The sequence below is a fragment of the Anomaloglossus baeobatrachus genome, chromosome 4, assembly GCF_048569485.1.
Source record: "Anomaloglossus baeobatrachus isolate aAnoBae1 chromosome 4, aAnoBae1.hap1, whole genome shotgun sequence".
Classification (NCBI taxonomy): Eukaryota; Metazoa; Chordata; class Amphibia; order Anura; family Aromobatidae; genus Anomaloglossus; species Anomaloglossus baeobatrachus.
Genome location: NC_134356.1, coordinates 634,564,650 through 634,591,195, shown reverse-complemented (window position 1 = coordinate 634,591,195; position 26,546 = coordinate 634,564,650). Strand labels below are relative to the sequence as shown.

General features: G+C 57.7%; 1 protein-coding gene across 1 annotated transcript in view; it reads right to left on the bottom strand.

The window, feature by feature from the left end:
• Window positions 1-13,924: 13,924 nt before the first annotated feature.
• The window catches only part of POLB (DNA polymerase beta), a 30,810-nt gene continuing 18,188 nt past the window's right edge, over window positions 13,925-26,546 (bottom strand). The window contains exons 7-8 of the mRNA XM_075343837.1: window positions 16,306-16,357; window positions 13,925-14,000 (exon numbers count right to left, since the gene is read on the bottom strand). Of these exons, the coding sequence (XP_075199952.1) occupies window positions 13,925-14,000; window positions 16,306-16,357 (128 nt within the window). The remainder of the gene's footprint in view (window positions 14,001-16,305; window positions 16,358-26,546) is intronic.

Genomic DNA, 26,546 nt, shown 5'->3' with positions numbered 1-26,546 from the left:
ACCTTCAGCTTCACCAGCTCCCCCACCCTGTGCAGCCTCAGCTCACACACCAGCACCCCCCACCCTGTGCAGCCTCAGCTCACACCAGCACCCCCCACCCTGTGCAGCCTCAGCTCACACAGCCACCGCCTCCCCGCACCCTGTGCAGCCTCAGCTCACACTCAGCACCCCCCCACCCTGTGCAGCCTCAGCTCACACCAGCACCCCCACCCTGTGCAGCCTCAGCTCCACCCACACCAGCCCACCCCCACCCTGTGCAGCCTCAGCTCACACACAGCACCCCCCACCCTGTGCAGCCTCAGCTCACACACAGCCACCCTCCCCACCCTGTGCAGCCTCAGCTCACACACAGCACCCCTCCCCACCCTGTGCAGCCTCAGCTCACACACACACACCCCCTCCCCCACCCTGTGCAGCCTCAGCTCACACACAGCACCCCTCCCCCACCCTGTGCAGCCTCAGCTCACACACAGCACACCCCTCCCCACCCTGTGCAGCCTCAGCTCACACACACACACCCCTCCCCACCCTGTGCAGCCTCAGCTCACACACACAGCACCCCTCCCCCACCCTGTGCAGCCTCAGCTCACACACACAGCACCCCACCTCCCACCCTGTGCAGCCTCAGCTCACACACACACACCCCTCCCCCACCCTGTGCAGCCTCAGCTCACACACCAGCACCCCCCACCCTGTGCAGCCTCAGCTCACACCAGCACCCCACCCTGTGCGCCTCAGCTCACACCAGCACCCCCACCCTGTGCAGCCTCAGCTCACACCAGCACCCCCCACCCTGTGCAGCCTCAGCTCACACCAGCTCCCCCCACCCTGTGCAGCCTCAGCTCACACCAGCACCCCACCCTGTGCAGCCTCAGCTCACACCAGCACCCCCACCCTGTGCAGCCTCAGCTCACACCAGCACCCCCACCCTGTGCAGCCTCAGCTCACACCAGCACCCCCACCCTGTGCAGCCTCAGCTCACACCAGCACCCCCACCCTGTGCAGCCTCAGCTCACACCAGCACCCCCACCCTGTGCAGCCTCAGCTCACACCAGCACCCCCACCCTGTGCAGCCTCAGCTCACACCAGCACCCCCACCCTGTGCAGCCTCAGCTCACACCAGCACCCCACCCTGTGCAGCCTCAGCTCACACCAGCACCCCCACCCTGTGCAGCCTCAGCTCACACCAGCACCCCCACCCTGTGCAGCCTCAGCTCACCAGCACCCCCACCCTGTGCCCTCAGCTCACACCAGCACCCCCACCCTGTGCAGCCTCAGCTCACACCAGCACCCCCACCCTGTGCAGCCTCAGCTCACACCAGCACCCCCACCCTGTGCAGCCTCAGCTCACACCAGCACCCCCACCCTGTGCAGCCTCAGCTCACACCAGCACCCCCACCCTGTGCAGCCTCAGCTCACACCAGCACCCCCACCCTGTGCAGCCTCAGCTCACACCAGCACCCCCACCCTGTGCAGCCTCAGCTCACACCAGCACCCCCACCCTGTGCAGCCTCAGCTCACACCAGCACCCCCACCCTGTGCAGCCTCAGCTCACACCAGCACCCCCACCCTGTGCAGCCTCAGCTCACACCAGCACCCCCACCCTGTGCAGCCTCAGCTCACACCAGCACCCCCACCCTGTGCAGCCTCAGCTCACACCAGCACCCCCACCCTGTGCAGCCTCAGCTCACACCAGCACCCCACCCTGTGCAGCCTCAGCTCACACCAGCACCCCCACCCTGTGCAGCCTCAGCTCACACCAGCACCCCCACCCTGTGCAGCCTCAGCTCACACCAGCACCCCCACCCTGTGCAGCCTCAGCTCACACCAGCACCCCCACCCTGTGCAGCCTCAGCTCACACCAGCACCCCCACCCTGTGCAGCCTCAGCTCACACCAGCACCCCCACCCTGTGCAGCCTCAGCTCACACCAGCACCCCCACCCTGTGCAGCCTCAGCTCACACCAGCACCCCCACCCTGTGCAGCCTCAGCTCACACCAGCACCCCCACCCTGTGCAGCCTCAGCTCACACCAGCACCCCCACCCTGTGCAGCCTCAGCTCACACCAGCACCCCCACCCTGTGCAGCCTCAGCTCACACCAGCACCCCCACCCTGTGCAGCCTCAGCTCACACCAGCACCCCACCCTGTGCAGCCTCAGCTCACACCAGCACCCCCACCCTGTGCAGCCTCAGCTCACACCAGCACCCCCACCCTGTGCAGCCTCAGCTCACACCAGCACCCCCACCCTGTGCAGCCTCAGCTCACACCAGCACCCCCACCCTGTGCAGCCTCAGCTCACACCAGCACCCCCACCCTGTGCAGCCTCAGCTCACACCAGCACCCCCACCCTGTGCAGCCTCAGCTCACACCAGCACCCCCCACCCTGTGCAGCCTCAGCTCACACCAGCACCCCCACCCTGTGCAGCCTCAGCTCACACCAGCACCCCCACCCTGTGCAGCCTCAGCTCACACCAGCACCCCCACCCTGTGCAGCCTCAGCTCACACCAGCACCCCCACCCTGTGCAGCCTCAGCTCACACCAGCACCCCCACCCTGTGCAGCCTCAGCTCACACCAGCACCCCCACCCTGTGCAGCCTCAGCTCACACCAGCACCCCCACCCTGTGCAGCCTCAGCTCACACCAGCACCCCCACCCTGTGCAGCCTCAGCTCACACCAGCACCCCCACCCTGTGCAGCCTCAGCTCACACCAGCACCCCCACCCTGTGCAGCCTCAGCTCACACCAGCACCCCCACCCTGTGCAGCCTCAGCTCACACCAGCACCCCCACCCTGTGCAGCCTCAGCTCACACCAGCACCCCCACCCTGTGCAGCCTCAGCTCACACCAGCACCCCCACCCTGTGCAGCCTCAGCTCACACCAGCACCCCCACCCTGTGCAGCCTCAGCTCACACCAGCACCCCCACCCTGTGCAGCCTCAGCTCACACCAGCACCCCCACCCTGTGCAGCCTCAGCTCACACCAGCACCCCCACCCTGTGCAGCCTCAGCTCACACCAGCACCCCCACCCTGTGCAGCCTCAGCTCACACCAGCACCCCCACCCTGTGCAGCCTCAGCTCACACCAGCACCCCCACCCTGTGCAGCCTCAGCTCACACCAGCACCCCCCACCCTGTGCAGCCTCAGCTCACACACCAGCACCCCCACCCTGTGCAGCCTCAGCTCACACCAGCACCCCCACCCTGTGCAGCCTCAGCTCACACCAGCACCCCCACCCTGTGCAGCCTCAGCTCACACCAGCACCCCCACCCTGTGCAGCCTCAGCTCACACCAGCACCCCCACCCTGTGCAGCCTCAGCTCACACCAGCACCCCCACCCTGTGCAGCCTCAGCTCACACCAGCACCCCCACCCTGTGCAGCCTCAGCTCACACCAGCACCCCCACCCTGTGCAGCCTCAGCTCCACACCAGCACCCCCACCCTGTGCAGCCTCAGCTCACACCAGCACCCCCCACCCTGTGCAGCCTCAGCTCACACCAAGCACCCCCACCCTGTGCAGCCTCAGCTCACACCAGCACCCCCACCCTGTGCAGCCTCAGCTCACACCAGCACCCCCACCCTGTGCAGCCTCAGCTCACACCAGCACCCCCACCCTGTGCAGCCTCAGCTCACACCAGCACCCCCACCCTGTGCAGCCTCAGCTCACACCAGCACCCCCACCCTGTGCAGCCTCAGCTCACACCAGCACCCCCCACCCTGTGCAGCCTCAGCTCACACAGCACCCCCACCCTGTGCAGCCTCAGCTCACACCAGCACCCCCACCCTGTGCAGCCTCAGCTCACACCAGCACCCCCACCCTGTGCAGCCTCAGCTCACACCAGCACCCCCACCCTGTGCAGCCTCAGCTCACACCAGCACCCCCACCCTGTGCAGCCTCAGCTCACACCAGCACCCCCACCCTGTGCAGCCTCAGCTCACACCAGCACCCCCACCCTGTGCAGCCTCAGCTCACACCAGCACCCCCACCCTGTGCAGCCTCAGCTCACACCAGCACCCCCACCCTGTGCAGCCTCAGCTCACAACCAGCACCCCCACCCTGTGCAGCCTCAGCTCACACCAGCACCCCCACCCTGTGCAGCCTCAGCTCACACCAGCACCCCCACCCTGTGCAGCCTCAGCTCACACCAGCACCCCCTGTGCAGCCTCAGCTCACACCAGCACCCCCACCCTGTGCAGCCTCAGCTCACACCAGCACCCCCACCCTGTGCAGCCTCAGCTCACACCAGCACCCCCACCCTGTGCAGCCTCAGCTCACACCAGCACCCCCCACCCTGTGCAGCCTCAGCTCACACCAGCACCCCCACCCTGTGCAGCCTCAGCTCACACCAGCACCCCCACCCTGTGCAGCCTCAGCTCACACCAGCACCCCCACCCTGTGCAGCCTCAGCTCACACCAGCACCCCCACCCTGTGCAGCCTCAGCTCACACCAGCACCCCCACCCTGTGCAGCCTCAGCTCACACCAGCACCCCCACCCTGTGCAGCCTCAGCTCACACCAGCACCCCCACCCTGTGCAGCCTCAGCTCACACCAGCACCCCCCACCCTGTGCAGCCTCAGCTCACACCAGCACCCCCACCCTGTGCAGCCTCAGCTCACACCAGCACCCCCACCCTGTGCAGCCTCAGCTCACACCAGCACCCCCACCCTGTGCAGCCTCAGCTCACACCAGCACCCCCACCCTGTGCAGCCTCAGCTCACACCAGCACCCCCACCCTGTGCAGCCTCAGCTCACACCAGCACCCCCCACCCTGTGCAGCCTCAGCTCACACCAGCACCCCCACCCTGTGCAGCCTCAGCTCACACCAGCACCCCCACCCTGTGCAGCCTCAGCTCACACCAGCACCCCCACCCTGTGCAGCCTCAGCTCACACCAGCACCCCCACCCTGTGCAGCCTCAGCTCACACCAGCACCCCCACCCTGTGCAGCCTCAGCTCACACCAGCACCCCCACCCTGTGCAGCCTCAGCTCACACCAGCACCCCCACCCTGTGCAGCCTCAGCTCACACCAGCACCCCCACCCTGTGCAGCCTCAGCTCACACCAGCACCCCCACCCTGTGCAGCCTCAGCTCACACCAGCACCCCCACCCTGTGCAGCCTCAGCTCACACCAGCACCCCCACCCTGTGCAGCCTCAGCTCACACCAGCACCCCCACCCTGTGCAGCCTCAGCTCACACCAGCACCCCCACCCTGTGCAGCCTCAGCTCACACCAGCACCCCCACCCTGTGCAGCCTCAGCTCACACCAGCACCCCCACCCTGTGCAGCCTCAGCTCACACCAGCACCCCCACCCTGTGCAGCCTCAGCTCACACCAGCACCCCCACCCTGTGCAGCCTCAGCTCACACCAGCACCCCCACCCTGTGCAGCCTCAGCTCACACCAGCACCCCCACCCTGTGCAGCCTCAGCTCACACCAGCACCCCCACCCTGTGCAGCCTCAGCTCACACCAGCACCCCCACCCTGTGCAGCCTCAGCTCACACCAGCACCCCCACCCTGTGCAGCCTCAGCTCACACCAGCACCCCCACCCTGTGCAGCCTCAGCTCACACCAGCACCCCCACCCTGTGCAGCCTCAGCTCACACCAGCACCCCCACCCTGTGCAGCCTCAGCTCACACCAGCACCCCCACCCTGTGCAGCCTCAGCTCACACCAGCACCCCCACCCTGTGCAGCCTCAGCTCACACCAGCACCCCCACCCTGTGCAGCCTCAGCTCACACCAGCACCCCCACCCTGTGCAGCCTCAGCTCACACCAGCACCCCCACCCTGTGCAGCCTCAGCTCACACCAGCACCCCCACCCTGTGCAGCCTCAGCTCACACCAGCACCCCCACCCTGTGCAGCCTCAGCTCACACCAGCACCCCCCACCCTGTGCAGCCTCAGCTCACACCAGCACCCCCACCCTGTGCAGCCTCAGCTCACACCAGCACCCCCACCCTGTGCAGCCTCAGCTCACACCAGCACCCCCACCCTGTGCAGCCTCAGCTCACACCAGCACCCCCACCCTGTGCAGCCTCAGCTCACACCAGCACCCCCACCCTGTGCAGCCTCAGCTCACACCAGCACCCCCACCCTGTGCAGCCTCAGCTCACACCAGCACCCCCACCCTGTGCAGCCTCAGCTCACACCAGCACCCCCACCCTGTGCAGCCTCAGCTCACACCAGCACCCCCACCCTGTGCAGCCTCAGCTCACACCAGCACCCCCACCCTGTGCAGCCTCAGCTCACACCAGCACCCCCACCCTGTGCAGCCTCAGCTCACACCAGCACCCCCACCCTGTGCAGCCTCAGCTCACACCAGCACCCCCACCCTGTGCAGCCTCAGCTCACACCACACCCCACCCTGTGCAGCCTCAGCTCACACCAGCACCCCCACCCTGTGCAGCCTCAGCTCACACCAGCACCCCCACCCTGTGCAGCCTCAGCTCACACCAGCACCCCCACCCTGTGCAGCCTCAGCTCACACCAGCACCCCCACCCTGTGCAGCCTCAGCTCACACCAGCACCCCCACCCTGTGCAGCCTCAGCTCACACCAGCACCCCCACCCTGTGCAGCCTCAGCTCACACCAGCACCCCCACCCTGTGCAGCCTCAGCTCACACCAGCACCCCCACCCTGTGCAGCCTCAGCTCACACCAGCACCCCCACCCTGTGCAGCCTCAGCTCACACCAGCACCCCCACCCTGTGCAGCCTCAGCTCACACCAGCACCCCCACCCTGTGCAGCCTCAGCTCACACCAGCACCCCCACCCTGTGCAGCCTCAGCTCACACCAGCACCCCCACCCTGTGCAGCCTCAGCTCACACCAGCACCCCCACCCTGTGCAGCCTCAGCTCACACCAGCACCCCCACCCTGTGCAGCCTCAGCTCACACCAGCACCCCCACCCTGTGCAGCCTCAGCTCACACCAGCACCCCCACCCTGTGCAGCCTCAGCTCACACCAGCACCCCCACCCTGTGCAGCCTCAGCTCACACCAGCACCCCCACCCTGTGCAGCCTCAGCTCACACCAGCACCCCCACCCTGTGCAGCCTCAGCTCACACCAGCACCCCCACCCTGTGCAGCCTCAGCTCACACCAGCACCCCCACCCTGTGCAGCCTCAGCTCACACCAGCACCCCCACCCTGTGCAGCCTCAGCTCACACCAGCACCCCCACCCTGTGCAGCCTCAGCTCACACCAGCACCCCCACCCTGTGCAGCCTCAGCTCACACCAGCACCCCACCCTGTGCAGCCTCAGCTCACACCAGCACCCCCACCCTGTGCAGCCTCAGCTCACACCAGCACCCCCACCCTGTGCAGCCTCAGCTCACACCAGCACCCCCACCCTGTGCAGCCTCAGCTCACACCAGCACCCCCACCCTGTGCAGCCTCAGCTCACACCAGCACCCCCACCCTGTGCAGCCTCAGCTCACACCAGCACCCCCACCCTGTGCAGCCTCAGCTCACACCAGCACCCCCACCCTGTGCAGCCTCAGCTCACACCAGCACCCCCACCCTGTGCAGCCTCAGCTCACACCAGCACCCCCACCCTGTGCAGCCTCAGCTCACACCAGCACCCCCACCCTGTGCAGCCTCAGCTCACACCAGCACCCCCACCCTGTGCAGCCTCAGCTCACACCAGCACCCCCACCCTGTGCAGCCTCAGCTCACACCAGCACCCCCACCCTGTGCAGCCTCAGCTCACACCAGCACCCCCACCCTGTGCAGCCTCAGCTCACACCAGCACCCCCACCCTGTGCAGCCTCAGCTCACACCAGCACCCCCACCCTGTGCAGCCTCAGCTCACACCAGCACCCCCACCCTGTGCAGCCTCAGCTCACACCAGCACCCCCACCCTGTGCAGCCTCAGCTCACACCAGCACCCCCACCCTGTGCAGCCTCAGCTCACACCAGCACCCCCACCCTGTGCAGCCTCAGCTCACACCAGCACCCCCACCCTGTGCAGCCTCAGCTCACACCAGCACCCCCACCCTGTGCAGCCTCAGCTCACACCAGCACCCCCACCCTGTGCAGCCTCAGCTCACACCAGCACCCCCACCCTGTGCAGCCTCAGCTCACACCAGCACCCCCACCCTGTGCAGCCTCAGCTCACACCAGCACCCCCACCCTGTGCAGCCTCAGCTCACACCAGCACCCCCACCCTGTGCAGCCTCAGCTCACACCAGCACCCCCACCCTGTGCAGCCTCAGCTCACACCAGCACCCCCACCCTGTGCAGCCTCAGCTCACACCAGCACCAGCACCCCCACCCTGTGCAGCCTCAGCTCACACCAGCACCCCCACCCTGTGCAGCCTCAGCTCACACCAGCACCCCCACCCTGTGCAGCCTCAGCTCACACCAGCACCCCCACCCTGTGCAGCCTCAGCTCACACCAGCACCCCCACCCTGTGCAGCCTCAGCTCACACCAGCACCCCCACCCTGTGCAGCCTCAGCTCACACCAGCACCCCCACCCTGTGCAGCCTCAGCTCACACCAGCACCCCCACCCTGTGCAGCCTCAGCTCACACCAGCACCCCCACCCTGTGCAGCCTCAGCTCACACCAGCACCCCCACCCTGTGCAGCCTCAGCTCACACCAGCACCTCACACAGCACCCTCCACCCTGTGCAGCCTCAGCTCACACCAGGCACCCCCACCCTGTGCAGCCTCAGCTCACACCAGCACCCCCCCCCCACCCCCCTGTGCAGGCCTCAGCCTCACACCAGCACCCCCACCCTGTTGCAGCCTCAGCTCACACCAGCACCCCCACCCTGTGCAGCCTCAGGCTCCTCACCAGCACCCCCCACCCTGTGCAGCCTCAGCTCACACCAGCACCCCCACCCTGTGCAGCCTCAGCTCACACCAGCACCCCCACCCTGTGCAGCCTCAGCTCACACCAGCCACCCCCACCCTGTGCAGCCTCGAGCTCACACCAGCACCCCCACCCTGTGCAGCCTCAGCTCACACACCAGCACCCCCACCCTGTGCAGCCCTCAGCTCACACCAGCACCCCCACCCTGTGCAGCCTCAGCTCACACCAGCACCCCCACCCTGTGCAGCCTCAGGCTCACACCAGCACCCCCACCCTGTGCAGCCTCAGCTCACACCAGCACCCCCCACCCTGTGCAGCCTCAGCTCACACCAGCACCCCCACCCTGTGCAGCCTCAGCTCACACCAGCACCCCCACCCTGTGCAGCCTCAGCTCACACCAGCACCCCCACCCTGTGCAGCCTCAGCTCACACCAGCACCCCCACCCTGTGCAGCCTCAGCTCACACCAGCACCCCCACCCTGTGCAGCCTCAGCTCACACCAAGCACCCCCACCCTGTGCAGCCTCAGCTCACACCAGCACCCCCACCCTGTGCAGCCTCAGCTCACACCAGCACCCCCACCTTGCAGCCTCAGCTCAACCAGCACCCCCCCCTGTGCAGCCTCAGCTCACACCAGCACCCCCACCCTGTGCAGCCTCAGCTCACACCAGCACCCCCACCCTGTGCAGCCTCAGCTCACTACCAGCACCCCCACCCTGTGCAGCCTCAGCTCACACCAGCACCCCCACCCTGTGCAGCCCTCAGCTCACACCAGCACCCCCCACCCTGTGCAGCCTCAGCTCACACCAGCACCCCCACCCTGTGCAGCCTCAGCTCACACCAGCACCCCCCACCCTGTGCAGCCTCAGCTCACACCAGCACCCCCACCCTGTGCAGCCTCAGCTCACACCAGCACCCCCACCCTGTGCAGCCTCAGCTCACACCAGCACCCCCACCCTGTGCAGCCTCAGCTCACACCAGCACCCCCACCCTGTGCAGCCTCAGCTCACACCAGCACCCCCACCCTGTGCAGCCTCAGCTCACACCAGCACCCCACCCTGTGCAGCCTCAGCTCACACCAGCACCCCCACCCTGTGCAAGCCTCAGCTCACACCAGCACCCCCACCCTGTGCAGCCTCAGCTCACACCAGCACCCCCACCCTGTGCAAGCCTCAGCTCACACCAGCACCCCCACCCTGTGCAGCCTCAGCTCACACCCAGCACCCCCACCCTGTGCAGCCTCAGCTCACACCAGCACCCCCACCCTGTGCAGCCTCAGCTCACACCAGCACCCCCACCCTGTGCAGCCTCAGCTCACACCAGCACCCCCACCCTGTGCAGCCTCAGCTCACACCAGCACCCCCACCCTGGTGCAGCCTCAGCTAACACCAGCACCCCCCCACCCTGTGCAGCCTCAGCTAACACCAGCAACCCCCACCCTGTGCAGCCTCAGCTCACACCAGCACCCCCACCCTGTGCAGCCTCAGCTAACACCAGCACCCCCACCCTGTGCAGCCTCAGCTAACACCAGCACCCCCACCCTGTGCAGCCTCAGCTAACACCAGCACCCCCACCCTGTGCAGCCTCAGCTAACACCAGCACCCCCACCCTGTGCAGCCTCAGCTAACACCAGCACCCCCACCCTGTGCAGCCTCAGCCAGCAACAGAAACACACACACCACACACACACGAAAACATTCTTGTCACCTGCTGTCAGCAGCATTCAGGCACGTGGACTCGGTGAAGCCTCAGCTAACACACACACACACACACACACACACACACACACACACACACACACACACACACACTGCAGCCTCAGCCAGCAACAGAACCACACACACACGGCATGCCACACACACTGCAGCCTCAGCCAGCAACACAGAACCCCACACACGAAAACATTCTTCTCACCTGCTGTCAGCAGCACGCAGGCACGTGGACCCGGTAATGATCACTGCTGTCATCGCTGAACTTTCGGCCGGCGCGTGCAAAGCAGTTCTCACTGCACAACAGCCACTGGCCAATCACAGGCAATCATCTGAGGTCACATGCAGCAGGTGCTTGCCTCTGATTGGCAGGCGGCTGTTATTGCGTTCTGCAGTGAGAACTTCACTGCGCGCGGCAAAGACAAAACTGTAGGTTGAAATAAATAACTGGCAGCTGCGGCCCCTGCATCGGTCGCCATCTTTACCAGGTCCACGGGCCTGCGGGCCGCAAGAAGCCACCTGAAGGGCCGCATGCGGCCCGCGGGCCGCGTGTTTGAGACCCCTGCTCTAGAGAGTCCTCAAGCTGAGACCCCGAACAGCGTGATGAAGTCGGGGAAGATTCTAAGCGAGCCCGCTTAGCCGGTCTGGGACTGCGGTCCGTGCCGGAGTCCTCCACGTAATAACTAGAGGCCACCCCAGGAGCACGCTTCGTCGCAGACCGAGAGGGGCCTGGGGGCGATCCCGCAGTGCCCGGGGCCTGTGTAAGGGCCGGTCTGGGCTGCAAAGCTTCTAGTATCTTAGCAGACCATTTGTCTATAGACTGAGCCATGGATTGTGAAAGTGACTCAGAGTTTCTCAGCAAAAGCTGCAAACTCTGTCCCTGCCGCCTGGACAGGGGAAGCCGGCGGTTCTACCTGGGCCGAGGGTCCCACCAGTGCCCCAGGCTCCGGCTGAGCGAGTGCCACATGGCCCGAGCATTGCTCACAGTGAGGGTAGGTGGAACCTGCAGGTAGCATAGCCGCACAAGAGGTACAGGTTGCAAAATAACCCTGTGTCTTGGCACCCTTGCTCCTTGTGAACGACATGCTGTAGTCTCCCAGGAGAGTGATCACTGAGGGATATATAGCCACAAGCTAACAGTACAGCCGAACCGAGAAAATGTATACAAATATAATATATATATATATATATATATATATATATATACAGTTCAGCACTCTAGGGGGCCCAGCACCGGTGGGAAGAAGCCACCTGGCTTACCGACCGCTCAAGCAGTGTGTGGCCACCAGATTCCCTGCCTCGGGTCTCCCAGAGGTGTGCCAGAAGTCCTCCACCGGCAGAATGTGCTTAAAACATGGCTGTCGGCGTTCACAGGGGAGGAGGGAGCCGTGGGCGTAACTACAAAAGTGCGGGAATCTGGTGCCCCAGAGTGAATAGTGAGGGGGGCGGAGGACAGCCAAGTGTGCTCCAGCCCTCACTGTCGGCGTAAGACCGACCGTCCCGCCCTTCCCCCTGACTGGCAGGCCCGGGGGCGGGAGTTTAAGGCACTAGGCCGCAAAAGCCGGGGACTAAAGTTAAAACCGCGGCCGGCAAGCAGGCGCGGTCGGCGCGGTAGTCCCGGTCTCATACCAACACCGCAGTCGCTGCAGCGTCTGAGGTCAAGGTGCTCCATGCACCGTCCCCAAGGGGACACAGAGTACCTGTAGATGCAGGGCCCTGTCCCTGATGATACTCAGTCTCCTGTCCGTCAGAATCCCACAGGGGCTGCGGAGGGAGCCCGGTCCCAGTGCCTGGATGACCGGATAGGATCCCACTTCTTCCAGAGCCCCTAAGGGATGGGGAAGGAAAACGGCATGTGGCTCCGGCCTGTGTACCCGCAATGGGTACCTCAACCTTAACAACACCGCCGACTTAGTGGGGTGAGAAGGGAGCATGCCGGGAGCCCTGTTAGGGCCCTCTTTTCTTCCATCCGATATAATCAGCAGCTGCTGCTGACTAAAATGGGAGCATGAGTGCATGTGTGCCTCCTTCAACACAAAGCATAAAAACTGAGGAGCCCGTGATGCACGGGGGGGGTGTATAGGCAGAGGGGAGGGGTTACACTTTTTAAAGTGTAATACTTTGTGTGGCCTCCGGAGGCAGAAGCTATACACCCAATTGTCTGGGTCTCCCAATGGAGCGACAAAGAAACATGAGAGAACACAGAAAGGGAGAGGTCTGCAATACCGCGCTCTCTGGGGCGCTATAAGTAGGTGTTTATGTCACGTCTGGCCGTAAAATAACTTTTTTTTTTTACAGGCATGAGAATTTAATATAAAAAAAATAAAAAAACACAACGAGTAAAAAACAAAAACATCATTGCATTATGGTCCCTTGAAATTCCAGAACCAAAGCCCGAGGCTGCACCTCTGAGGTCCTGATCGCTTTATAGTAAAAGGAATGGATCTTTCCAAACATATTTTATTTATAAAAGCACGTTTTTAATGTTGGCCCCACTTCCACTTTATTTACAACAGAGGGGAAAAGCGTCCTCCACCTTTTCGGTGTCTGTATTTGACCAAAATTATGTATGAAGATGGTTGGTTGACTAGATCAGTTCAATAGCCAAGCCAGCCCCCTTCTTTTTCTATAAGTCAGCCGTGACAGAGAAAGGGGCTGGCTGCCCGATTTCAATACCCAAGCTAGACTTATTCTCTGTCATGGACAATTCATAAAAAGAGAAGGGGGTAAGTTGACAGAGAAAAGACTAGCTAGTCCTCTTCTCTTTCTTTAAGTCAGCCATGACAGAGAAGGGGGCTGTCTGGCTGATTTCGGTCATGACCAAGTCATAGAAACATAAAAAATGGGGCCAGCTGGCTGAGTTCAATACCCAAGCCAGACTTCTTTGCTGTCATGGCCAATTCATAAAAAGGAAGGGGGCTGGCTGGTTTAGTTCAAAAAATGAGCCAGTCCCTTTTCGGTCATGGCCAATTTCTAGAAAAAAAGGGGGCTGGCTGGGCTTCAATAACTAAGTCAGCCACCCCTAATTTGTGATGGCTGACTTATAGAAAGGGCCTGGCTTGGCGAATTACCTGATTTATTCATGGCCAATTCATAAAAAATAAGGGGGTGGTGCTGGCTAAATTCAATAAGCCAGTCCATTTCTCTGTCATGACTATTTCAGAAAATAAAAAGTGCTTTGGCTGACTTCAATAGCTCTTATCTTTCTATAAAACAGCCATGCTAGAGAAGGGGGGTTGGCTGACTGGCTGAGTTTAATAGCCAAGCCAGTCCCCTTCGCTGTCATGTCCAGTACAGTGAAAGACAAGGGGGCTAGCTTGGCTAATAAGTCTCATATAAATCTCCAGTCACATGGCAGGGGAGGAAGCCATCACCCATGTCAGGCCCATACTTGGCTTCATACATAATAGAGTTGTACCTGCATCTTCAGCATCTCCTCTCGAGGAATCCTCATTTCAAAATCTTCAAAGTATCTAAAGAAAAAAAAAACGGAGAACGTCACATACATTTTGTTCATGGCCGAAACCACTGGATGCTATGTGGAGGCAACTTTAGAGACACTCGTCACTACGGGCTATTTCTTGGAGGATGTCTCACAAATAACTCTTAGGCTCTGTTCACACTAAAAAAAAAAAAAGGATTTTTCTCAAGAAATTTCTTGAGTGAAGGATTAGCGCACCTGCGTTAAAAAAACGCACCGAAAAACGCATGCGTGTTTACCGCGTTTTGGTGCGGGTTTTTTTGCAGGTTGGTCCCTGCATTTTTTAATGCTTTAACAGCAATAAATAATATAGATAATAGATAGATAGATAATGGGTAGATAAATAGATAGATAGATAGAGGGATAGCTAGATAGATAGATAGATAGATAAATGGATAGACAGAAAGATGGATAGATGAATAGATAGATAATAGATGAGAAAGACATATATAATGTCCTTCCCCCCTGCATATTCTAAGCTGGCACGCTTTAGTGACTTTCAAGTGGCACTAAAGGGTTCTTAGCCTTGTATTTAGCCAAAAAATAAATAATAAAAAAAACCACGACGTGGGGTCCCCCCCATCTTTTGTAGCCAGCTAGGGTAACGCAGACTGCTGCAGTCACACAGCTGGTAGCTTCACCTTGGCTGGTAATCCAAAACAAAGGGCACCCCACGCTGTTATTTTAAATTAAATAAATAATTTAAAACAAAAAACGTGGGGTCCCCCCCAAATTGGATCACCAGCCAAGGTAAAGCGGACAGCTGTGGTCTGGTATTCTCAGACTAGGGAGAGCCACCGTTATTGGACACTCCCCAGCCTAAAAATTGCAGGCTACAGCCGCCCCAGAAGTGGCGCATCCATTAGACGTGCCAATCCTGGCGCTTCGCCCCAACTCATCCCGTTGCCCTGGGCGGTGGCAAACGGGGTAATATATGGGGTTGATGCCAGATGTGTAATGTCACCTGGCATCAGGCCCTGGGGTTAGTGATGTCACGCGTCTATCAGATACCCGACATCACAAACCCAGTCAGTAATTAAAAAAATAAAAAAAAAATAAATAAATAATAATAGACAACAAAAAAAAAAGTTTTATTTGAAAAAACACTGCCCAAAACATTCCCTCTTTCACCATTTTATTGAAAAGAACAATCAAATCCGGGTCCGGTGTAATCCAATAAGGGGGTCCCACGACGATCCATACCATAGTCACTGTCCCAGTCAATGAAGAACAGAAGGTTCCCCATTGGCTGGGAGAGTAGTGCAGTGACCTGAGCTAACATCATGAGGTCAGCCCAGGTCACTGCAGGGGATGACTAGCGCTGCTGTCAGGAGGTTAGATGAGATCATTACCTGCTGTGACGATCTCCTGCTCCCCTGACGTCAGCGCTGTCACTGACTTCTATGCCCGCCGCATTCTCAGCGAAGAATCGCGGGATCCCGTGACGTCACCGATAGTGACAGTCTCGGGCCGCCCACGAGACGTGATGTGAAAACATGGCGGGCATAGAAGGCAGTGACAGCACTGACGTCAGGAGTACAGGAGATCGTCACAGCAGGTAATGATCTCATCTAACCTCCTGACAGCAGCGCTCGTCATCCCCGCACTGCAGTGTGAGAAGCTGCTGATACTGCAGTGCGGGCAGCCGCGAAGCTGGAGCGGGACACAGACTGCACGGGCACCCGACGGAGGTCACACGGAAGTGCTTCCGTGCGGCTTCCGGGGATTTTGCGGGCCCATTGACTTGTAATGAGTTATGGTCCGTTATCACAAAACAGAATATGACATGCTCCATAATAACGGAGCGGACATACGGCATCCGATGTGTTTTTTGTAGGATCGGATGCACACGGAGTTGATTCTATGTGCCGTCCGATCCTACACAAAAGACATTGAAAAAAAATAGTCCTGATGATTACATTACAGTCAATGGAGTTAACGCAGTTAGCTGCAGAAAAGAAGTGACATGCTCATTCTTTTTCTTAAGAAAATCTACAGAAAGAATTTAGAAAAAACACAGTGTGCGCGCAGCTAGTTTTGTTTGCCATCGGTTTTGCTGGGGAATGTCCGCAGAAAGGTACAACCATTTTCTCAAGAAATTTCTGCAGCAAAAATGCAAAAAAAAAAAACGCAGTGTGTGAACATAGCCTTAGATCTTATTGGGGACATTAAGATGTCAAACAAAGAGGACGTCTACCCTTTCAGGATAGGGTGACCCTCAGAATAATTTCCTCTAAGAGAACCCCAATAGGAGACAGAATGGCCCAGAGTAACCGGCAGAGGCACAGTATACTCACTTTAATCCAATCTTCTGGTGATGATTCAGCTTGTGTTCATTGTTTCTTAGGTCTACGGAGAGAGGAATGATATTACTGGTCTCTGCGCCATACGACGTCCCATCTCCTTCTTGAATGGCAGGACGAAAACAACAACAACATAGTTGCCAAGAGTGAAATCTGCCCAACCCCTGTGACTGCTGGGTGGAGTTGGTTTCCGTTGCGTGCGAGTCCGGCACTGACATTTCTATATTTCACAGCCTGGCAGCGTGGCCTCCTTCAGCAGCCATATAGACATTTTATATACAGGAGGCCGGCGAGTTTGGGTGAGACCCGCAGCCGCTCCATGTAGCTTGGACCATGACACACGGATGTGAGAATCTTGCCTAATGCTACGCTCCTACAATGAATATTTGTGGAGTTATTGATGTTAGAGGTGTTCTGCACCTAGTGGTAAAGTAGGTTACTTGCAGATTTTTTTTCATTGTTTGACTGTTATTGCGTTTTTTCCCTTTTCTTGGATGTCACGCTTTAAAGGGAACCTGTCAGCAGGTTTTAGCTACCTCATCTGAGAGCAGCATGAAGTAGGCAAAGAGATCCTGAATCCAATGATGTATCACTTAGATTACTGGCTGCAGCCGTTCTGACACAATTAGAATTTTTTGATTTAGCAATGTAGCAGAGCTAAGAGAGCTGTCCCTGCCCACACCAGGCTCGCTAAAGAGGTTATAGATAGACAGTGAGGGGTCAATCAGAGGAGGGGGGGGGGGGGTGCCGGACTGCTGTGCGCTTGACATTGTAGTCCAAGCAAAGATACGTCCTGCTGCTTAAAAAAAAAAAAAAAATTGGAGTAAAACAGATCGGACTGTGACAATACAGGCAGCCCTGAACTCCTTGTGTAAACCCATGCAGCATGAGGTCTTTTGTTTACATAGCTAAAACCTGCAGACAGATTCCCTTTAAACAAAGTTGTTTTGTTTTTAATACTTAAGTATTTGGCAATAACTTTTCATATACAATTTACAAGTTATACAACATAAATCTCAATCCTTAGCGTATTTGTGAGAGATACTCATATGTTGTGAAAATATATAAAGACAAAAACTTATTGTGGGAACTTAACCTAAAAGGGAACCAGAGCTCTAAGAACTGTGAGAGAAGTGTTTGTGCGTCTCATGGGGCGCTGCAGTTGATGATTACAGCTAATCAGGGGTCGTCTCGTCATAGGTAGTGATGAATTAACACTGTGACCTATATTGACCCTCAGCACTAGGACAACTCAGGAACACTCATGATGGCTAAACCATAATGTTCATGTATGCAGCTGCATAGAAAAAAGTTAAGTGGTGCTGAAGCGACGTGGCACTTTCAATTACTTAGGGGCCCACAGGTCGGACCACTCCGATCATACAATATGTCTCCAATGAGATAAACCCACTACATACAATATAACCCTAAGACTAGGTACACACTGTGTCTATGGCCCGTGTTGGGCGCTCAGGAAGCATTAGCTCGGAAGACGTTCAGTGTCAGTAAAAGCCTGGGCATTGCAAAGTAAAAAAAAAAATTATATATATATAAAGAGGGAAAAAAAAGTGTGTTCTGATGAATTGTGTCCTATAGTAATGGAAAAGTGTATGTTGGGCTTATCTCCTAATGTATACTTACATGTCATCTGTGTCGTGCTGGACCAATACAAAAGTTTACAAAAAGGTAAAAAGACCTGGTCCTGAAAACTCTAAAATTACTGTATTTTTTGGATTATAAGACGCACTTCTCATCCCAAAAATTTGGGAGGAAAAAAGAGAATTTTGTTTACTTACTGTAAATTCTTTTTCTTATAGTTCCGTATTGGGAGACCCAGACCATGGGTGTTTAGCTTCTGCCTCCGGAGGACACACAAAGTACTACACTTAAAAGTGTAGCTCCTCCCTCTGAGCTTATACACTCCCTGGAGAACCAGATCTAGCCAGTTTAGTGCAAAAGCTGAAGGAGAATAGCCACCCACAAGTAACACAGAGCAAGAACCGGAACAACCGGAGACTCTGTCCACGACAACAGCCGGTGATAACACGCGGAACAAGAATTTGCCAACAGGCAACAGGGAGGGAGCTGGGTCTCCCAATACGGAACTAAGAAAAAGAATTTACGGTAAGTAAACAAAATTCTCTTTTTCTTTATCGTTCCTATGGGAGACCCAGACAATGGGACGTCTCAAAGCAGCTCATGGGTGGGAATAAACAGAAAAAATTAAGAAGTAGGCGGAGCCTAACTTCACAAATGGGCGACAGCCGCCTGAAGGATGCGTCTGCCCAAGCTCGCATCTGTCGAAGCATGAGCATGCACTTGGTAGTGCTTTGAAAAGGTATGCAGGCTAGTCCAAGTGGTAGCCTGACAGACTTGTTGAGCCGTAGCCTGGTGCCTGAAAGCCCAAGAGGCACCGACAGCTCTGGTTGAGTGTGCCTTGATCCCCGGCGGGGGAGGCACCTGAGAACACTGGTAGGCATCCGAAACGGTCGACCTAATCCAACGGGCTAAGGTCAGCTTAGAAGCAGAGAGGCACTTGCGCCGACCTGTGGTTAGCACAAAAAGAGAGGTGCACCGCCTAAGAGCAGCGGTGCGAGACACATAGATCCGGAGAGCACGCACCAGATCCAGAGTATGCAACGCTTTTTCAAAGCGATGAACAGGAGCCGGACAAAAGGAAGGTAGGGTAATGTCCTGGTTAAGGTGGAAAGGAGAGACCACCTTAGGAAGAAAGTCCGGAGTCGGACGGAGAACCACCTTATCTTGATGAAAAAACAAAAAAGGTGACTCCAAAGAGAGCGCAGCCAAATCGGAGACTCTCCTGAGGGAAGTTATGGCCACTAGAAAGACCCCTTTCTGTGAAAGACGAAACAAAGAAACCTCCCTTAGAGGCTCAAAGGGGGGTTTCTGCAAAACCGTGAGAACCAAATTGAGGTCCCAGGGGTGCAAGGGCCGCCGGTAAGGTGGAATGATGTGAGGCGCGCCCTGCATGAAGGTGCGGACCTGAGCCAGCCGGGCGATACGCCGCTGGAACAGCACTGACAGAGCCGAGACTTGTCCCTTGAGAGAGTTGAAGGACAGTCCCAGCTGCAGACCGGACTGTAGAAAGGACAGAAGGGTCGGCAAGGAAAAAGGCCAAGGAGGATGGCCGGAAGAGCGACACCAGGACAGGAAAATTTTCCAAGTCCTGTGATAGATCTTGGCGGAGGAAGACTTACGGGCCCGAGTCATAGTGGAGATGACTTCAAGAGGAATACCAGAAGCCGTCAAAATCCAGGACTCAAGAGCCACGCCGTCAATTTGAGTGCCGCAGAAGTCAGGCGGAAAAACGGACCTTGCGAGAGCAGGTCTGGACGGTCCGGAAGATGCCACGGCACCTCTACGGACAGATGGAGCAGGTCTGGGTACCAAGCTCGCCTGGGCCAGTCCGGAGCAATGAGGATGACTCGACGGCCCTCCATTCTGATCTTGCGCAGGACTCTGGGCAAGAGAGCTAGAGGGGGAAACACGTAGGACAGACGAAACTGGGACCAGTCTTGAACCAGAGCGTCCGTGGCCAATGCCAGAGGATCGTGGGAGCGAGCCACGTAAACGGGAACCTTGTTGTTGTGACGGGATGCCATTAGGTACACGTCCGGAGTGCCCCATTTGCGGCAGATTGACTGAAAAACTGCCGGATGCAGGGACCACTTGCCACTGTCCATGGTTTGACGGCTGAGATAATCTGCCTCCCAGTTTTCCACGCCTGGGATGTGGACTGCGGATATGGTGGACTTGGAGTCCTCCGCCCATTGAAGGATGCGTTGTACCTCCAACATTGCCAGGCGGCTGCGTGTCCCGCCTTGGTGATTGATGTAGGCAACCGCTGTCGCGTTATCTGACTGGACTCGGATGTGCTTGCCTGCCAACAGGTGGTGAAAAGCTAGGAGAGCTAGAAGCACGGCTCTGGTTTCCAGCACATTGATTGAAAGGGCTGACTCGGACGGAGTCCAAGTGCCCTGCGCTCGGTGGTGGAGACATACCGCTCCACAGCCGGATAGACTGGCATCCGTGGTGAGGATCACCCAGGACGGGGCCAGAAAGGAGCGCCCCTGAGACAGAGAGAGGGGCCGAAGCCACCACTGAAGGGAGCCCCTGGTCTGTGTCGACAGAGCCACTAACCTGTGCAAGGAGGAAGGCCGCTTGTCCCAACAGCGGAGAATGTCCAGCTGCAGGGGACGCAGATGGAACTGGGCAAAGGGAACAGCCTCCATTGACGCCACCATCTGACCCAGCACCTGCATCAGACGCCTGAGGGAATAACGGCGGGGCCTCAGCAGAGAGCGCACCGCCAGTTGGAGGGACTGCTGTTTGACTAAGGGCAACTTCACAAGTGCCGGCAGTGTCTCAAACTGCATCCCTAGGTACGTGAGACTCTGGGTCGGAGTCAGAGTGGACTTGGGAAGATTGACAAGCCACCCGAATTGGGCTAGAGTGGCGAGAGTGAGCGAGACACTCTGATGACAGTCCGCGCTGGATGAAGCCTTGACTAGAAGGTCGTCCAGGTAAGGAATCACTGCCAACCCCTGGAGGTGCAGAACCGCAATCACGGCTGCCATGACCTTGGTGAATACCCGAGGGGCCGTGGCTAACCCGAAGGGGAGAGCCACGAATTGGAAATGTTCCTCTCCGATTGCAAAACGTAGCCAACGCTGGTGTGAAACTGCAATTGGCACATGCAGATAGGCATCTCTGATGTCGATGGATGCCAGGAAATCCCCTTGGGTCATTGAGGCAATGACTGATTGCAGAGACTCCATGCGAAAATGCCGCACCTGAACATGCTTGTTGAGAAGCTTGAGATCCAGGATGGGCCGGAAGGTACCGTCCTTTTTGGGGACTAGGAAGAGATTTGAGTAGAAACCTCTGAACCGTTCCCGGGCGGGAACCGGTACAATTACTCCGTTGGCCTGCAAGGATGCCACGGCCTGAGAGAAGGCGGCGGCCTTTGAGCAGGGGGGAGTTGAGAGAAAAAATCTGTTTGGCGGGCTGGAAGAGAATTCTATCCTGTAGCCGTGGGAGATGATATCCCGCACCCACTGATCGGAGACGTGTTGAAACCACGCGTCGCCAAAGTGGGAGAGCCTGCCACCGACTAAGATGTTGCTGGAGCGGGCAGATAGTCACTAGGACGCTGCCTTGGCGGCAGCACCTCCTGCGGTCTTTTGTGGACGCTCTTTTGGGCGCCAGTTGGATTTCTGGTCCTTGGCTGAGTTAGTGGACGAGGCCGAGGGCTTAGAGGACGACCAGTTGGAGGAACGAAAGGAACGAAACCTCGACTGATTCCTGCCCTGGACAGGTTTCCTGGTTTTGGTTTGTGGCATGGAAGTACTCTTCCCGCCAGTAGCTTCTTTGATAATTTCATCCAGCTGTTCTCCGAACAGCCGGGACCCAGCAAAAGGGAGTCCAGCAAGGTACTTCTTTGAAGAGGCATCTGCCTTCCACTCTCGAAGCCACAAGATCCTGCGGATAGCGAGGGAATTAGCCGAAGCCACCGCAGTGCGGTGAGAAGCCTCCAGCATGGCAGACATGGCATAGGATGAAAAAGCTGAAGCTTGGGAAGTTAAGGTAACCATTTCGGGCATAGATTCCCTGGCGAGGGAATGCATCTCCTCTAGAGAAGCAGAGATGGCTTTGAGAGCCCACACTGCTGCAAAAGACGGGGAGAACGAGGCCCCTGCCGCTTCATATACAGATTTGGCCAGAAGGTCAACCTGGCGGTCAGTGGAATCCTTAAGAGAGGTGCCATCAGCCACCGATACAACGGTCCGGGCTGAGAGTCTAGACACCGGGGGGTCTACCTTTGGGGAATGAGCCCACTCCTTGACCACCTCAGGTGGGAAGGGAAAACGGTCATCAGAACCACGCTTTGGGAAGCGTTTGTCAGGACGGGCCCTGGGCTTGGTCACAGCGGCCTGAAAGCTGGAGTGGTTAAAGAACACACTCTTTGCCCTTTTAGGCGAGGTAAACTGGTGCTTTTCTGCCAGAGAGGGTTGTTCCTCTGATACTGGCGGATTGAGATCCAGTATAGAATTAATGGACGCAGTCAAATCACTAACATCTGAGTCACTTTCGGACAGATCAATGGGGTACATGGAGTTAACCTCCGAGCCCCCCGTAAAGGAATCCTCCTCGTCCTGCGAGTCAGCTCCTGTATCAGAGCCGCGGGACGAGGAAGGAGAGGGAACCCTGTGTCTCTTCTTAGAAGGACGGGGTCTGGGACCAGATGATGAATCCTCTGTGAGCTCTGGTCCTGAGAGACCTCTAGTAGCAGAGGCACCCTGTGAAGGGGGCTGATGCATATTCAGCAAAGTCCTGAACAGAAGTCCCATGGAGTCGGCAAAAGACTGGGAGATAGACCTAGAAAAGGATTCTACCCAAGCCGGGGGTTCAGCCACAGGAGCAGGAGCAGCCTGAGAGACCACTGGGAGTGAGACTCCATGCTGAGGCATCGTCAGGTTAGAGCAGGCATCACAATGTGGATAGGTGCTCGGTTCAGTCAGTAGGAGCTTACATGCAGCACATACTGAATACAGCTTTGGAGCCTTGCTCCTCGTGTGTGACATGCTGCTGGAGTGGGGGCTCTGCCAGAGAATGACCCCCAGAGAGCATATACAGAGGTCCACAACCAGAGGTTGTGGCTTACCAGACCGCTGGAGCGGTGTTGTGTGCCCTCCAGATCCCGAAGCCCGGACCCCCAAGCACAGCACCTCAGCAGGGACGCTGCAGACCAGCGCTGAAATGACTGATCGCAGGGGGAACGCTGAGAAAATGGCCGCCGGAGCGAAGAGAGGGGGCGGGACTTGCTGGAGAGCGGGATCTGGAGGGCCATAGAGACCTACAGGGGAGGGGACATACACTGCAGTGAGGAGTGACACTCCCCTGTGCCGAACGGCCGCCGGGCGGAGCCGAGCCTGTCCCTCTGCATGAGTGACATGCGAGGGCAGGGAAACCGAAACTAAGCCTCCGGCGAAGCCGGGGCCTAAATTTGAGCGGTGCGGCCGGCGCGCAGGCACCATCGGCGCGGTTCTCAGGCGACAGCCAGAGAACCCGCCGGAAATGTCCTCAAACACAATCAGCACACTCTCCCACAACAATAAAGTACAGGGACCCCCAATATATAAACGCCTCAGGTACTTAGCTTGCTGAGACGCAGGGTTCCAAGTCCCTGGGGATGAGTGCTCCGGTCCAGCAGGATCCTGAAGGGCTGCGGATGGAGACCGGTCTCCTGCCAAGCATGGAGACTGTGTTGGCTCCCACTTCAAGCCAGAGCCCAGGAGGGATGGTGAAGGAGCGCGGCATGTAAGGCTCCAGCCTTGGAATCAACCTTAACAACACTGCCGACACAGTGGGGTGAGAAGGGACATGCCGGGGGTCGAGACTTGGACCCGCTTTTCTTCAAACTCTTTTCCAAAAATCAAAAAAACAGATGAGAATGCATGTGTGGATGTATGCCTCCTGAACACAAAGCGATAAACTGGCTAGATCTGGTTCTCCAGGGGGTGTATAAGCTCAGAGGGAGGAGCTACACTTTTAAGTGTAGTACTTTGTGTGTCCTCCGGAGGCAGAAGCTAAACACCCATTGTCTGGGTCTCCCATAGGCACGATAAAGAAATGAGGGGTGTGTCTTGAAATCCAAATGTAGCTTACCGGGGATGGTGGAGAGGGGTCACAGGAGACAGGAGCGATGCTGTGCTGTGGGCGCTGCTTTGTGCGGAAGGCAGCGAGGCACAGGCCATTCTAAAGATGTGGCGGTAAGGGCTTCAAATAATGGCGCCCAGAGTCAGCGTGTGCACAGATGGATCTCTCCGCTCAAGCTCTCATCAGCGCAAGCGCCGACTCAAGCCTGTATTTCTTTGAAGCCTGCACCGCCAACATCTTCAGTATGGGCCATGCCTCACCACCTGCAGCGAGCCCCAGCGCAGCGCCCGCAGCCCCAGCACAGAGCAGTGCCCGCAGCCCCAGCGCAGCGCCCGCAGCCCCAGTGCAGCGCAGCGCCCGCAGAGCACAGCGCCCGCAGCCCCAGCACAGCGCCCGCAGCCCCAGCACAGAGCAGCGCCCGCAGCCCCAGCATAGAGCAGCGCCCGCAGCCCCAGCACAGAGCAGCGCCCGCAGCCCCAGCACAGCGCCGCAGCGAGCATCTGGGCCCCTCTCTGCACTGTCCTCAGCATCACCGTACTCCAACACTGCCCCTGCCTCCTGTGATCACGGCTGCTGCCCCTCCTCCCCATTTTTTTCTCTAAATTTGGGGTGCATCTTATAATCCGGTGCGTGTTATAAACAAAAAATCCGGTAGATGTCAGCACTTCTGTACTGACTAGAAGAGCACTAAAGAAGAAGACGAGACAGAGATTTGCAGAATCTGCCCAAGGTGGAAATTATTTTTTAAAATCCCACCAAGATCGACATCTGCAAGGAGTTTGTATGTTCTCTGCGTGTTTGCGTGGGTTTCCTCCGCGTACTCCGGTTTCCGCCCACATTCCAAAGACTGATGAGGAATTTAGATTGTGAGCCCCAATGGGGACAGGGTTGCTGGTGTATGTTGGTGCTATATAAAAATAGAGATTATTGGAAATATATACACACTAGCTGTACTACCCGGCTTCGCCCGGGTTAATAACTGTTAACAAAATAGAATGTATTAACGCCCGGGATAGTAACTCTTTGTTTGTCTCCCCCTCTGTATATATATCTCTTTCCCTGTGTCTCTTTCCCCGTCTGTGTGTGTGTCTCTTTCCCCGTCTGTGTGTGTGTCTCTTTCCCCGTCTGTGTGTGTGTCTCTTTCCCCGTCTGTGTGTGTGTCTCTTTCCCCGTCTGTGTGTGTGTCTCTTTCCCCGTCTGTGTGTGTGTCTCTTTCCCCGTCTGTGTGTGTGTCTCTTTCCCCGTCTGTGTGTGTGTCTCTTTCCCCGTCTGTGTGTGTGTCTCTTTCCCCGTCTGTGTGTGTGTCTCTTTCCCCGTCTGTGTGTGTGTCTCTTTCCCCGTCTGTGTGTGTGTCTCTTTCCCCGTCTGTGTGTGTGTCTCTTTCCCAGTCTGTGTGTGTGTCTCTTTCCCAGTCTGTGTGTGTGTCTCTTTCCCCGTCTGTGTGTGTGTCTCTTTCCCCGTCTGTGTGTGTGTCTCTTTCCCCGTCTGTGTGTGTGTCTCTTTCCCCGTCTGTGTGTGTGTCTCTTTCCCCGTCTGTGTGTGTGTCTCTTTCCCCGTCTGTGTGTGTGTCTCTTTCCCCGTCTGTGTGTGTGTCTCTTTCCCCGTCTGTGTGTGTGTCTCTTTCCCCGTCTGTGTGTGTGTCTCTTTCCCCGTCTGTGTGTGTGTCTCTTTCCCCGTCTGTGTGTGTGTCTCTTTCCCCGTCTGTGTGTGTGTCTCTTTCCCCGTCTGTGTGTGTGTCTCTTTCCCCGTCTGTGTGTGTGTCTCTTTCCCCGTCTGTGTGTGTGTCTCTTTCCCCGTCTGTGTGTCTCTTTCCCCGTCTGTGTGTCTCTTTCCCCGTCTGTGTGTCTCTTTCCCCGTCTGTGTGTCTCTTTCCCCGTCTGTGTGTCTCTTTCCCCGTCTGTGTGTCTCTTTCCCCGTCTGTGTCTCTTTCCCCGTCTGTGTCTCTTTCCCCGTCTGTGTCTCTTTCCCCGTCTGTGTCTCTTTCCCCGTCTGTGTCTCTTTCCCCGTCTGTGTCTCTTTCCCCGTCTGTGTCTCTTTCCCCGTCTGTGTCTCTTACCCTGTCTGTGTCTCTTACCCTGTCTGTGTCTCTTACCCTGTCTGCCTCTTACCCTGTCTGTGTCTGCCTCTTACCCTGTCTGTGTCTGCCTCTTACCCTGTCTGTGTCTGCCTCTTACCCTGTCTGTGTCTGCCTCTTACCCTGTCTGTGTCTGCCTCTTACCCTGTCTGTGTCTGCCTCTTACCCTGTCTGTGTCTGCCTCTTACCCTGTCTGTGTCTGCCTCTTACCCTGTCTGTGTCTGCCTCTTACCCTGTCTGTGTCTGCCTCTTACCCTGTCTGTGTCTGCCTCTTACCCTGTCTGTGTCTGCCTCTTACCCTGTCTGTGTCTGCCTCTTACCCTGTCTGCATTGTGACATGCCAACATTCCATATAAGGGCGTGGCTGCACATTCTTCTGAAGTTCTGGCTGCACTGTGGCTCCCAGCTCCATTCGCTTTAATGGAGGCAGGTTTTTTGGCGAATAACTGTTAAGCGCGGGGTTAAAATTTCCCCTCAAAAC